The 13,639-nt window shown below is 33.0% G+C and overlaps 2 protein-coding genes across 6 annotated transcripts in view; one reads left to right on the top strand and one right to left on the bottom strand.

The window, feature by feature from the left end:
• The window catches only part of FAM227B (family with sequence similarity 227 member B), a 287,158-nt gene that overhangs the window by 90,267 nt on the left and 183,252 nt on the right, over positions 1-13,639 (bottom strand). The window lies entirely within an intron of this gene.
• Positions 1-13,639, top strand: part of FGF7 (fibroblast growth factor 7) — a 62,738-nt gene that overhangs the window by 950 nt on the left and 48,149 nt on the right. The window contains exon 2 of the mRNA XM_032297822.1: positions 206-757. Coding sequence (XP_032153713.1) covers positions 472-757 — 286 coding nt within the window. The 5' untranslated portion in view covers positions 206-471. The remainder of the gene's footprint in view (positions 1-205; positions 758-13,639) is intronic.

Genomic DNA, 13,639 nt, shown 5'->3' with positions numbered 1-13,639 from the left:
ATCTCTACTTATGCATAAATTTTGTAAATCTACACATAAAGTGGTAAAGATTTTGACATCCTCTGGGAAGCTTGTTTTAAATGTATCTTCAAAGTATAACCTATACTGTATATTATACTACTTCTCACCCACTAAAATTTATACGTACAATTTTTTATCTTCCTCTCTCCTCCCCTCCCTATTCTTAATCTCTCATTGCAAACAGAAGTCAAGTAGCAAACAGCGTCACAGCCACTGAACTGACTACGAACTGTTTTTATAAGAATATATCAACAGAGTTATTAAGGAAGAATCCTGGATAGTTATCAGTAACTAAAAGGATAAGGCTAACAATTTGGAAAGAGCAACTACTTTTTCTTATATCAATCTACAATTCATAGATAGGAAGAGGTCAATGACCTAGGAGTAACAATCAACTCAAGATTTAATTTTCATTATGTTATTCATGAACACCCGGAGCACTACACTATAATGCACAAATGGATACTGACATGGATCCTGCCAACTTTGCTCTACAGATCATGCTTTCACATTATCTGTCTAGTGGGTACTATATCTTTAGCTTGCAATGACATGACTCCAGAGCAAATGGCTACAAATGTGAACTGTTCCAGCCCTGAGCGACACACAAGAAGTTATGATTACATGGAAGGAGGGGATATAAGAGTGAGAAGACTCTTCTGTCGAACACAGTGGTATCTGAGGATTGATAAAAGAGGCAAAGTAAAAGGGACCCAAGAGATGAAGAACAATTACAGTAAGTAATTTTATTTTAAGTACTGCTTATGACCTTGGTAATCTGTTAATGGATCAATCTTCAGGTGATGTGTTTTCTCAGCCTTTTTTTTACTTCTTGTAAAAAAATTAAATAAAATGTCATCTAATTTCTCTAAATTGAACTAAGCTTCTAAAAATATCTCTTGGAACAGGGCAAATCTACTTATATTATAGTTGGACCTGATAATCCAGGCCAATTTGAAAACATATACTCCTTGTACTCAAAATGCTCATAAGTTAAGCAAAATGTAAATAATATTATTCACACCAAAATGTGACTTAATACTCTCTAGCAAAACTCATTAGAAGGTCTAATTTAGAACTTTATAAATTATCACTAAAAGCTACTTATCACTAAAGAGTAGGAAATTTATTTTTATTAATTTGATTTTCTTTGGAATAATATTTTCATGATGTAAAATAGTTAATGTGTGCTAAGAAATGCATTCTTTGCAATTGCATATAATGACAAAATAGAACGGAATCTGTGGTACCCCTATTCATTTAAGTTGTAATGAATTTGTATTAGATAGATTAATTATCAGCTTAGGCAGAAGCAGATTCCTCCTAACATTTTCTTTAGTGAAATCTTCTATGACATAAAAGTTCTATGTTACCTTAAGAAAAATGTAAATGTGAGGGGGGAAAAAAAGTGAGCTGAAAGAGATGTTAATTCCATGAGTTTCAATTTAAAAGCCTTATATTTTTCCCAGGAATCAGTTATTCTTATGTTGAAATATCAGGGTTGTGTTTTTCATTTAATGATTATGATTAATAACCAACTTCAGTAGTATTAAATTTAATGGAATAAAATACATATCTCAACACATAAATTAAGAATTTAAAATGCTTAGCAAAAATAAATTTTGTTTACATTACTAGCACTCAGACAACATTGTTATTAATATATCATTTTATATTAATTGTGTTAAAGTCATTTGAAGAAGAATGCATTGGGATACTGGTGTAAACGTGCAAATCACAGTGCTAGGTTTGCAGCAATTACTTCAAAATTTTGATGCCTGTTTACTGAATGACTTTTAGGGTTCCACACTAATCAACCAATAAATGGGAATTTCAGAGAATTATGTTTCCAATATGAAAATGAGAGGACCTTCTTTTTAACCATAATTGATATAGAATGTTAAGGCCATTTTAATGAATTGACAGCTATGATTTTATTATTATTATTCATCATTATTACTGAGATTCATAAAGGTATCATGTTAGTCCTGGAAAATCATTCTGATTATACTAAAGTTTATCTAAGGAATGACTATTTGGAGAAATTTTTTTTGATATCTACTTCTATATAAGCAACAGAATTTGGCCTATAATCAATTTATTTAAAAGTTACGCAGATTTATCATGGATAATAAAACCTGGTGGAGAGGACAGAGCCCAGGTAAAAATTATGACACATGGGTCAAATTCCTGTCGGTGAATGATTTGCGGACAATTTCTTAGTTTTTCTGACACTCAATTTTTTTCATCCGTAAAATACGGGATAGGTACAGATGATTTCCAAGATACATTCCAGTTCTTATATTCTATTTTAAACCACAGAATATATTTCATAAATATAAAGAAACCTAAATATCCATTGTATAATTATCTCAAGCAATGAATGAGATGAAAGTGGTAGGATGAATCACTACAACTAATTTCAAATTGTAGTAACAAGGTTACCAAACCCAAGCACTGTGGGATTCTACATTCTGACTAGTTCCTTTTCAATTCTTTTACCAAGTAATGAAAAAATAAAAAAGGAGATGTAAAAGCCAGTGAAACTGAATGGTATGTATAATTATTTAGGAACAACAATATCTCCAATTGGAGTTCATTCATATATGTAAATTTTATTTTGTTTGTATTAAGATTTCTTGAAACAATGAAACTCAAGTAGTAGACATACATAAAATGCTAAAATTATTTTATAGTTTGAAACACAATTTAGTGCTAACTTTGAGTAACACTAAAGCCAATTTTGTAAACCATCTCCTCTAACACTAATTCCATAGGACAGCAGAACAAAAGAAAGTTACCCTATGTTGTTATAAATTAGGATGTCACAATACCAATGTACTAAAAAGACAAGATATACAATGTGTAAATAATTTTCACTTCTATAAGCTTTTCTATAGGCTGTATATATAATATACTTCCTTAATACCGTGAATTATCCTGGAAAGAGAAACTTTCACCAGAATCCTTTAAGCAAACTCTAAAATTATTGTCAAGTTTTGCGGCTATCTTACTGAAGAAGAAGTCAGTAAGATTTCTCGAAAGTTAAAAAGAGTATAAGACACTTTTTATTTTTCTATAGGCAGTGCTTAGGTACAGAGGGAAATGCTACAGTGAAGAATATACAGAAAATAACATGTTAGAAGAAAATTCTGATAGTCATTTCCTATTATTTGAAGGGTAGCCTTACAATAATAATTTTAAAAATGAATGCTCATAACTAAATGTGCTAAGTGACATGTGAAGTTGAAGCTGCTATATTAGGAGATCCAGGTACAAAGAAAATGCTCAGAATTTGTTTAAAATAACAAGAATAGAAGCTTAAAATTATAAAAATGAAAGATTGTTTACATTCATCAATCATTGAATGAATGAACAAATAAATGAACAAAAGAATGTTTCCTTCCTATTTTCATTAAAATGAGAGTAAAATGTAACTGGATTGCCTACTAGAATGAAATGCAGCAGGATTCAGAAAGTGGTGAAGATCAGAATCAAACTTAGAATTTCATTTTCAATGTTTTGATGCCTTAAATTTTTTCAACAGGTTGTTAATCACCTTTCTTTGAAGGTCTTTTAAGTTGGTATAGATTTTAATGTCGTGGAAAATAAAGTTTTACATGAAAAATAAGACGTCAGCTATGGAAAATATAATTGTTCTTTTGATTACCATAAGAAAGTCTCCAATCTTTTCTCATGACTGTTTTTTGAATGAAAGAGAACTGACCTGAGAATGTCAATCAATAGGTTTCAGAAGACTATTCACTGCACTAGCAGAAGCACAGCTTTCACACAAGAATGTGGTATTTAACTAGGAAATATGGATTGGAGCTAGCAGGAGAAGTAAAATATATGGATGTATAATTCTGCTTTTAGAACGTTTTGGGCTGGGGCAAATGGATGGAGGGCATGGAAAAATAAAAGGGAGTGATGGGGAAGTGGATGTGACTGTTCATTTCTCATAGCTTTAGAGAATTTTTAAAAATTACTTACAGTATCCTGGATTGTGAAGTTGTTACTTCCTTTAGTCCCATCTTAATTGCTGTGTTTTTTTTGTGAAAAATTTTAGATTAGAATGAATACATTGCAGGAAGAGTACACCAAGGAACCCAATGGAAATAAGACTTGTATTAGTAGACATATAAACAAGAACTATGAAGATGGGGGAATTCATGACAGGCCAAGCAATACTGGACCACATTTCTAACTCTAGAGGAGACAGAAGTTGTTACTAGAGAACTGGTCACAAGGATTGTGTACTACTGTTACCCAGGAGGTAGAAAGTCTCTCCTCTTTACTTGGGTCTCTGATGGCTTCACATTTAGCCTAACAGTAGGTTTCCAGGTGATGAACTGGTACCTAACCTTAACAAACATAATAATAATAAAAGAATAAAATGTCCCTCCAAAGTGCACATTCAAAATGCAGTAAATATTTATTTTCTCTGTGGAAGAAGAGCATTGAGAACGTCATAAAAGGACGAAATGAATGGTCAGTACTTCCCCTTTGTTGTCAGACCTCTCCCTGTGGGGACAAGACCAGAGGGTGAATTTAGGTAACTGTTGAACTAGGCAGTCCAACAGCAGACAGAGACTATCATTCTGCACCTAGCAGAAATAACACTGCTGTTTAAGCTGAGTATTGAGGTGCCAAGTGAGAGATAGCAGCAGTGCACTGGGCACTGAGGGACTGCCTTGGGAAACAGATGTGGAAGACAAAACCTAATCCCTTAGGATAATTTCTTGCTTTTGGAATCCAATTGCTAAAAAGTTGTGCTCTTCCCAATAATAGTCAATATCATCTACTCCTTTAAAGAAGAACTACTTGTCGTAAATTGCCTCACTTGGTTATAATTAAGCATTGTTAGTTCCATAGCTAGAAAAGGGTTAGTCATTCTGAAAACTGGCCAATGATTTGGCAATATTCTCTTTTGGACTGTTAGACTGTGATGGGATATGGCCTAACGATTGGCAAAAAGCAAATAAACACAGCGTTGCTGAATTTGACTTTGGACACAAAAGCTTCAGCGACTCATTTGTCAACAATTCTTTGGATAGGCTCCTACTTAACAATACTGTCTGTTAGAAGCTAGCAAATACACACATCGCCTCTGAATATGGAGATGGTAAATTTGCTTATATTCTAAACAGTTCTTAGCAAGTTATCTAAAAAACAGTAATTCACATTACCAGAATAAAAAATAACAATGTAAGGACAATCCCTGCCTTTAAAAAATAGATAATAAGGAACATATCTATGGAGTTGAACTAAAATCCTAGAAATTTTAGACAAGGTAGAATCTTGTAGAACTGGCGACCTGCATTCCCTTAAGTAACTTGTTAGGGCTTTAAATTATGGAGAATAGATAAATTGCTGGGGAGCAGATTTGGAAACATTAGCTTTCTTTAATTAGTTTTTAATTTTATAATTTTTTTTTCTGGCCATCACATGTGCCTGGCACTTATGAAGTGCCAGTAAGTTCATTCATTGCCATGAATGCATATTTTATCATCTCTTATCTCTTTTGTAAATCCTCATCTAGACTGACCCTATGACTTAGCTGTACAAAAACTCTTTAGCCTATAGTTTTAGATCATTCAGAAACTCAACTGAATTACAGAGAATGCAAGAAGTCAGCTCTTAGATATTGAAGAAGTTGCCTTTTCTAGATTTTTTCATTTCTCAACCTTGGCTAAATATTACAGTCAGCTGGGGAACTTTAAAAAAAAACCTGATGCCAGATTCCACCCACACACACAAAAAAATTTATTAAATTGATCTGAGGTACAGTCTGGGCATTAGGAATTATAAAAGCTCCCCAGATAATTCTGACATGCTGCCAAGGATGAGAACCACTGGACTAAAGGGATCACATTAGATTACTGGCGAATTAAGTCAGAATCTCACAAAGGCAGGAAGGACCAGGCATTAGTATTTGTTAAAGTTCTCCAATGATTCTAAAGTGCAGCTAAGGTTGTGAACTACTGCTTATGGAGACCACGAATTCTAATTCAGCCTGGACCACCTCAGGTGTCTTCGGAATGGAATCTGTAGAGGGGTTCAAAGTTAACTTGAACCCTAGGGGATTTTGAAATAGGCTTGGTTAGGCATAAATCTCTGAATTATGCACTGAGAGGGTTCTTCAGGGCTCATCTGACCTATCTGACAAATTTCAATGGCTCCAACATCTGATGAACTTGCCTGGAAATACATGTGATGACAGCTCTGTAGCTACTATGTTAAGAAGACTGCTTTGGTGAATGAGTTAGCTGCAGGGAAGAACAGGTTTTGTGCCACAGTCTCACAATGACAGGCAGGTCTGAATGCCTTCTGACACTTTAAAGTGGTGTTACAGTAGGGTACTTGAAATACAGGCATCAATGTTAACTCACTCTGCACTTAAATGAGCCACCTTATGACTATGAACTCAGATGCTCCCAGATTAGGATCTTACCTTTCATGGCCACCTCACAAAGTTCAAAGGGAGAGATTTAAGGAGACAACCTCCAGACTAGAAAACCCAAGGGAAGGTAACCACAATTCTACAGGGTTGGCTTAATCTGCTTTGTGTTGCTATAAGAGAATACTGAAGACTGGATAATTTATAAAGAAAAGAAATTTATTCTTCACAGTTCTGGGGGCTGAGAATTCCAATATCAAGGTATTGGCATCTGGCAAGGGCCTGCTTGCTGTGTCATTCTATGGTGGAAGGTAGAAGGGCAAGAACATATGAGAGTAAGAGAGTATGAGACAGACAGGGCTGAACTCATTTTCTGTAACAACCCACTTCTGAAATTCATGAGGTTGAAGCCCTCACAGCTTAATCACCTTTTAATGGTCCTATTTCTTAATACCATCACAATGGCAATTAAATTTCAATATGAGTTTTGGAGAGGACATTCAAACCAAAGCAAGGATCTATCCAGATCAGAGAAAGGACATAAAGCTAGAGGACTGTTCTTTTTTTAAGACTGGAATGATGCACAACACTAAGGCAAAGCTTTTTTTATTTTCTAAGGATCGTAGCTTTCTTCCTTTGTATCAAACAATTTTTGGTAGCACAGTAACTTCCCTAACATCACTACTGGAATACAATACTCTTCCACTTAAAAATTTTATATATATCACATATAATAGTGTACACTTAAGTAATATGAAGAAAAATGACTCATTAAATGAAATAGATTTCAATGTAAACTCTTTTACTAAACAATATCTAATCTTTTTACCCCTCAAATATGCTGTAAATGAAAATCCTCTGCCTTTCACATCATTTGGAAAACCATGTTAAACAGTCACTGAATATTAAATTGCTTTTGGACCAAGTTTTACATCTGCATTTGAGAATATAACTGAGCACATCCTTAGTAGAGAAGTCATATCAAATTCACTAACAAAAATGTCATTAAAGTTCCTTAACTATGTGTATGAATGGGTTTGTGTAGTAATACATAAAGAAAGTGATTAAGATGGGGAGTGAGAGAGGAGAATTATCCAGTACCCGTGCCCAGGTAAAACCCTGTCTTTAGGCAGGCAACATCATTCTCAGAGGAAAAAAAAAATTGATGTATACTGAGGAGAACTGGCTCTAGAGATTCTCCATTTGCTTAGTTAACTTCCCTCCAGAAGAAAGTAATCTCTTCTACTGGAGTGGTTATGAGTACTTGCTAGAGTCATTAAGTAGTGTCCATCTAAAAATAAATAGGAAGAAAATATCTTTTTGAACAGGAGGAAAAAGAGCAAAACAGAAAAGGAAAAAAACTATATAAAAATTAATGGATTTTAAATCTTTTGTAAACTTAAAATAAAGCAAAGGTTTCTCATAAAATATAGCTCCACTAATTTTCTTGATGCACTTAAAGAATGAGGACAGTGGAATGATAGGAGAGTAGAGGGAGAAACAAAACCACTAAAATGCTGGTGGTTGAATTTAACTAGAAATTGAAATAATAATTTCAGATAGTAATCAGAGGAGATGAAATGAGAGATTATTACAGGTATTACTCAAATAGGAGGTTTGATTTTGTGCCTAAAACTATAACAATCTTTGCTTATTTATCAGGATTATTCTGAAACTTAATTTATTTTTAAGATTAATATAAGAAAAATAAGACATATTTCAATATCCTCAAATACCACATTTATCATATTCTATTGTAATATTTCCCATTTTATCTGCCTATTTGAACTTAAGATGTAACTGTAGGTAATGCTAAGAAAATTTGAGACCAAATTCAGAACAAACAGGGCTTGCAGAATTTTCTTAAGGTGGTATTTCCAAACTGTATTTCTTTATAACACTAGTGTCCCTGATATATTAGTGCTATTTCCTGCAGCATGGCTTCTGTAATTAACCCACTGAGAAATATTAGATTAAACAAATTTGAACGATTTTTTTCAGCAGAATTTCTCTGAGTCTGTACTATACCTATGTGAATTTTAAAAACTCTAAGAAAAGAGTACACATGATTTCTCAAACTTATTTGACAACATAACACTTCTCTCCCTCACTTCTATTCCCAGTTCCTGGTTTGGTTAGAACATTTAAATTTTATTAAATTTCATATTGAGAGTTATTGTCTAAGGATCTATCTTTGATGTTGTCGAGAACTAAACAAAGTCACCACTAAGTTGTTTGAACCAAATAAAAAAAGCTATACAATTGACCTGAACCAATGTTTTAATAATGACCAACCAAGCACGTATGCCAAAGTCAGGAGATTATATGTGATTTCAGATTATTAGAGTAGTATTTTGTGTATAAATACCAGATGGAAATCCAGGGATTTACAGTATAATTTAAGCCTAATTTAAAATACTTTCTGAGTTCTGTGCAGATTTATAGGACCACCCTGCTGTAACAAGAAATGATGGCTAATAGCTATTACTTGGGCAACCTACAAACTGACCAAAAACATTTCTTATGCCATCACCTAAAACTGCTTTAGGATCCTAACATAATAAAAAAATCCTTACTATATGTTCCTACAACAGTAATATTTTACTTTTCAAAAAAGTAGTTGAGCAAAAGTTGTTGCTATTTCAATTATTTCAATAAAGAAATAAATTTTATTTACTGGATAAAATATATTTAGAAATTTAATATAACCTGATGAAAGGGCTATAAATTTAATGAACTAATCTCCATATCCTTTGAAGAAGTCAGTTATTTGAGATTTTAAATTCACAGCCAGTAATGGTCTTATTCTCTTCCTGTGCTCCAATTGCTTTTCTATCTGTGTAAAGCACATATGCCTTGTCTTATAGTTTTTTCTGTTTGCATTTGGCACTGTCACTAAAATGTCAGTTCTGGGAAGACATGTACCATATCACACTTTTTATTTTTTTAAATCTTCCAATAGTAGAAGCAGCAGCACTTAGCCCTATGTAAGAGGTGAAAGGGTGAAAGAAGGAAGATTGGTGATCACTCAGTATATTTATCATTTAATTTATTACACATTTAAAATTAGCTGTAAATAAGAAATAGGTTACTAAATTATCATGAAAATTTAATGTGGGCAAGAGTTAAAAGCCTTGCTGAAATAAAACAGAAATACACCTCACATCCCTCTCACTTCCATCATCAAAAAAAAACTGGCCTCCAGAACCAATTTAACTTAGGTCTTTCTAAGTGATTTCAAGGAACTAGTGAAAAATTTGGTTTATTGTAGAGGCCAACTATATAAGCAGGCACAGTTACCACTGGTGACACTGGAAGGTTCATTGGCAGGGGATAGTGAAGACCAATTCTAAAAGAGCTGAGGCCCTCCATGACAATCATTCTTGTTTCTACCTGACTGCCAACAAATCCATGCATGTCAAAAATAGGAAAAAATTAGTAATTCACAGTTGATATTGGTTTAAGGAATATCTGCACTAAGAAGAGACAACAAGAGAAAAAGTCTTTGCTAATTAAATAAGCTATGCTAGAAAACAAGCAGTGAACTAATAATTTTGAGACAGGGGTCTGCCTACTAATATTGATCCTGGAGTTGGTGATCAGCATTGAAGGGAGGAGAGGGCACATGTATAGGAAGAGAGAACTGAAAGCAGTCCAGAAAGTTGGTGAATCCACTCTCAATTTGTTTTAGTTATCAGTAGCCTAATCTTCAGGAATCTTAGGGGTCTCTAACTGTACTTCTGACTATAGGCCTGGTTTATCTGGTTCACATTGAGGTAGCTCTCATAGGAAGGTCACTTGTAGGTGGTACATATTTTCCTTTTTTTTGTTTGCATGAATAATGAAGATATCATACAAAATCTTAAAGGCTAGTGACTTTTTAATTTTTTAAAAATTAATTCAACCAAGTTATTTATACCTTCTTTTGCTAGACTAAGGATACAACAGTAAACAAATATACAGTCCATGCTTTTACAGAATTAACAGTTGGGAGTCAAGGGAGAATTCCAAGTCAGAGTGGGTAAGTTTAGAGCACATAGCAGATTTTCTAACCCAACACAAGGAAAGGGGCATGGAAATCTTTTCTGACAGGAAATGACCTGAAGGATGAATAAGACAAAAGATAGAGGACAGATGTATTATCCTCAGAGGAAATGCTTTTTGTAGATGTTTTGTAGTAAGATTACTGCAAGGCTGAGAAATGAAAAGTGATTTAACATCTTTCCAAGTATCAATGTTAAATTCACCAAAAACTTTTTTTCTATCATTTACTCTTTATTAATCTGCATGCTTTGAATGATCGCTACGTTTATTAAAAACATAACTAACAGCAACTAAAATTCTATAAAAACGTAGGCTGTGAAGTTGTTCACTATGTATGCTCAATCTGGCAAGGGAAATAATCAATGACTATTTGTTGAGTTAATAAAAAAAGAGGTAACCAAATTTCTCCAAGTTTTGTATGTCTTTCCTTTAAAAGGAAATTTTGAAGGCATAATTCATTTGGAATAATATATATTTTTCTGAATAACTGCATATTTTTCATTTTTTAATGCCTTTTCAATCTTTGATCATAAGTGTAACTTGTCTATGTCAGCTGTTGATGAATAATCACTGTAAAATCTATGTTATCTTTATGGAGTTTTTTTTTCCCCTAATAGTTTCTAATACGTGAGAAAAAATAATAATTCTGAGTCATATGTTTGGCATGTAAAGAAAAAATTATGAAGGTTATGTACAACATTCTTTAACATAAGACATTATTTTACTACCAAGAGCGTAGGATCACCTGTTTCAACTATGTAATCAAGACACTCAGTAGTCAAGCAGCTGTGCATAGTTTTACGCCCTCTAAGTTAGGAAGATTGCTACTTTCATAAACTACTGATGTGCCTTTGTTTCTGCAAAATTAGGCTCACCTCCATTCTTGTATAAATAATGTGTTATTAAATAATGTTGGATGTTTAACAGGCACACAAAAGTGCTTTCAGCTTTGAAAAGATTCTGGCCAAATTTGGTCTTCGAATTTTCTCTTAACTGGCTGGAAGATGGCCAGATATTGAATAATAATAGATCCCCCAAAGAAAATGAGCATAAATCTATATATCATCGTGTTAAGTTGTAATTTAAAATTTATGATGTTTTGAAGTACTATTTAGTATTTTATTAGGTATTCAAATTAATATTACCACAAAAATTATTGCGCTATATAGAAGTAAATTTGTTATTGCTGCCATAAATCTTTTAATTTAGTCTATGCAAAATCTTACAATGTACAACGGGGAACATTTTTATTGAGTATATGTAAGTATATAATTTAAATGATGTTAATTCTTTAAAAATACATATGCCAATATTGAAATTGGTACAGAGTACTTTATTCCATTCTGATTAATTCTCCAAATACCTCCATGCTGTAAGCTTGCAATTACACTGTTACTTCATGTCACGGAAGGAAAAAAAGACCCTCAGGAAACTGGCCAGCTTGATAAATTTGCTGGTATATAACCGTTTTGAAATTATATTATAACTGTTTTGAAATTATATGTGGCCCTGTTTTGCTTCCTATTGAGATGCTGTTCATTTTAATGAAGTGAGATTGGTGTTCAAAATTAGCCAACGTTTCAGATGATCCTATCAAAAACCTTTTCATACAATGTTGATTATTATCTGAAAATACCTGAGTAGTCAGTTAACCTACAAAGAGTAGATACTGCATAGTAGGTCTGATGAGTTCATTGTGTGATTAACATCACTGTATATTAAGGAGCAAGAAGCTCATATATAGAATCCTGCTTTAAACCTTCCAGCTTTCTTATAATCAACACAAGTTGGTCACTAAGGGACTTTGAAGAGAAAACGTGAGGCATTTTTAAGTAACAATTTTTCCCTCAATGAAAACATGGGACACCAATATTAAGACAACAAAAATGGCTACTATAACAAAAATTAAATGATGAGTGGTTTCTATGTGCCTGGCACTGTGTTAAACACTTTACATACATTTTAATTTAATCTTCATGGGCCCTTATAAGGTGGACAGACTTAATGGTCCTTTGCAGATGGGGGAGCTTTGGCTCACAGAGTTAAGTAACTTGCTTTAGGTTACATAGTAACTGTCAGAGTTGAGATGTGAATCCAAGTAGGTTTAACTCCAAAGCATAGTTTCAGTATCACCACATGTATCACTATACTGTCACTCATGTTATTGAAACATCAAATATTAATTTGTATCATGAAGTGGGATAATTTGCATCTGAAGAAATATAAACAACTGAAATTTTCTTTTCTGTAATATGACCTAGTGAATACTTGGCATTACCATCATCTTATTAAATAAAAACTTACTCCAACTTTCCTTGCACAAAACATATCCATCTGTCTTCCCCTGAGAAGGCGTGCAACTTTTAGTTTATTTTGCTTACAAATTGCTAAAGATACTACAAAATTTAATTTGGTTGTATTTTAAACACATTTCGGACATTATTAAAAATATTTATACTTCTGTTCTTTAGTTAGTGTCTGGACAATTATTATAGAATGTGTAACAATAGTAAGACACTATATATGTTATATATTAAATTTATATATACAATTTAATTTCAGATAACTCAGTCATATTTAGGAGTGCCTAAAGATAATTTCCTTCTCTAAGGCCACTAGATGCAACTAGAAAATAACACAAAAACAAATAAAAGAAATAGCAGAGAGTTTGTTTTAATAAGCACTTCTGAAGGATACTGCAAAAGAGACAGCTTAGTGGCAAATAGGTTCTTTCTTTTGTCCGTGTCCTTAGTTTACTTTTAATCCTTTTAGGACTGTGCTCCACAAAAAGTAAGAGGCAAAAGAAAGGGAATAAAAATGATGAATTAATGCAAAAATAATGTATCTGGAATTCAATTTTAAAGATTGTTTTGGGTGTAATTCAGGGTAAATCATATCTTTGTTTCTCAATATTTTTCTGAAATCTAGACATGCATTATTTGTGACTTGATTAACTTTAGGTTCTTTCAATGTCTTAAGAGTACCTTAGAGGTTTGTGTTCTGAAAGTTGCAGTGGCTTTTTCCAGCAATTATAATATTATTTATTGCAATATTTACTGAGCATATATTATATGTTATATACTGTGTATGCATAGATACACAATGTAAGGACCCATTATTGAAGACATTCAGCCTACATGGGGACACCAACACCAAAGAGTCAATTTTAACAGA

The sequence above is a fragment of the Sapajus apella genome, unplaced genomic scaffold (genome assembly GCF_009761245.1).
Source record: "Sapajus apella isolate SASKATOON/1434 unplaced genomic scaffold, GSC_monkey_1.0 scaffold37, whole genome shotgun sequence".
In the NCBI taxonomy this organism is placed as follows: Eukaryota; Metazoa; Chordata; class Mammalia; order Primates; family Cebidae; genus Sapajus; species Sapajus apella.
This window is presented reverse-complemented; position numbering and strand designations above follow the sequence as displayed.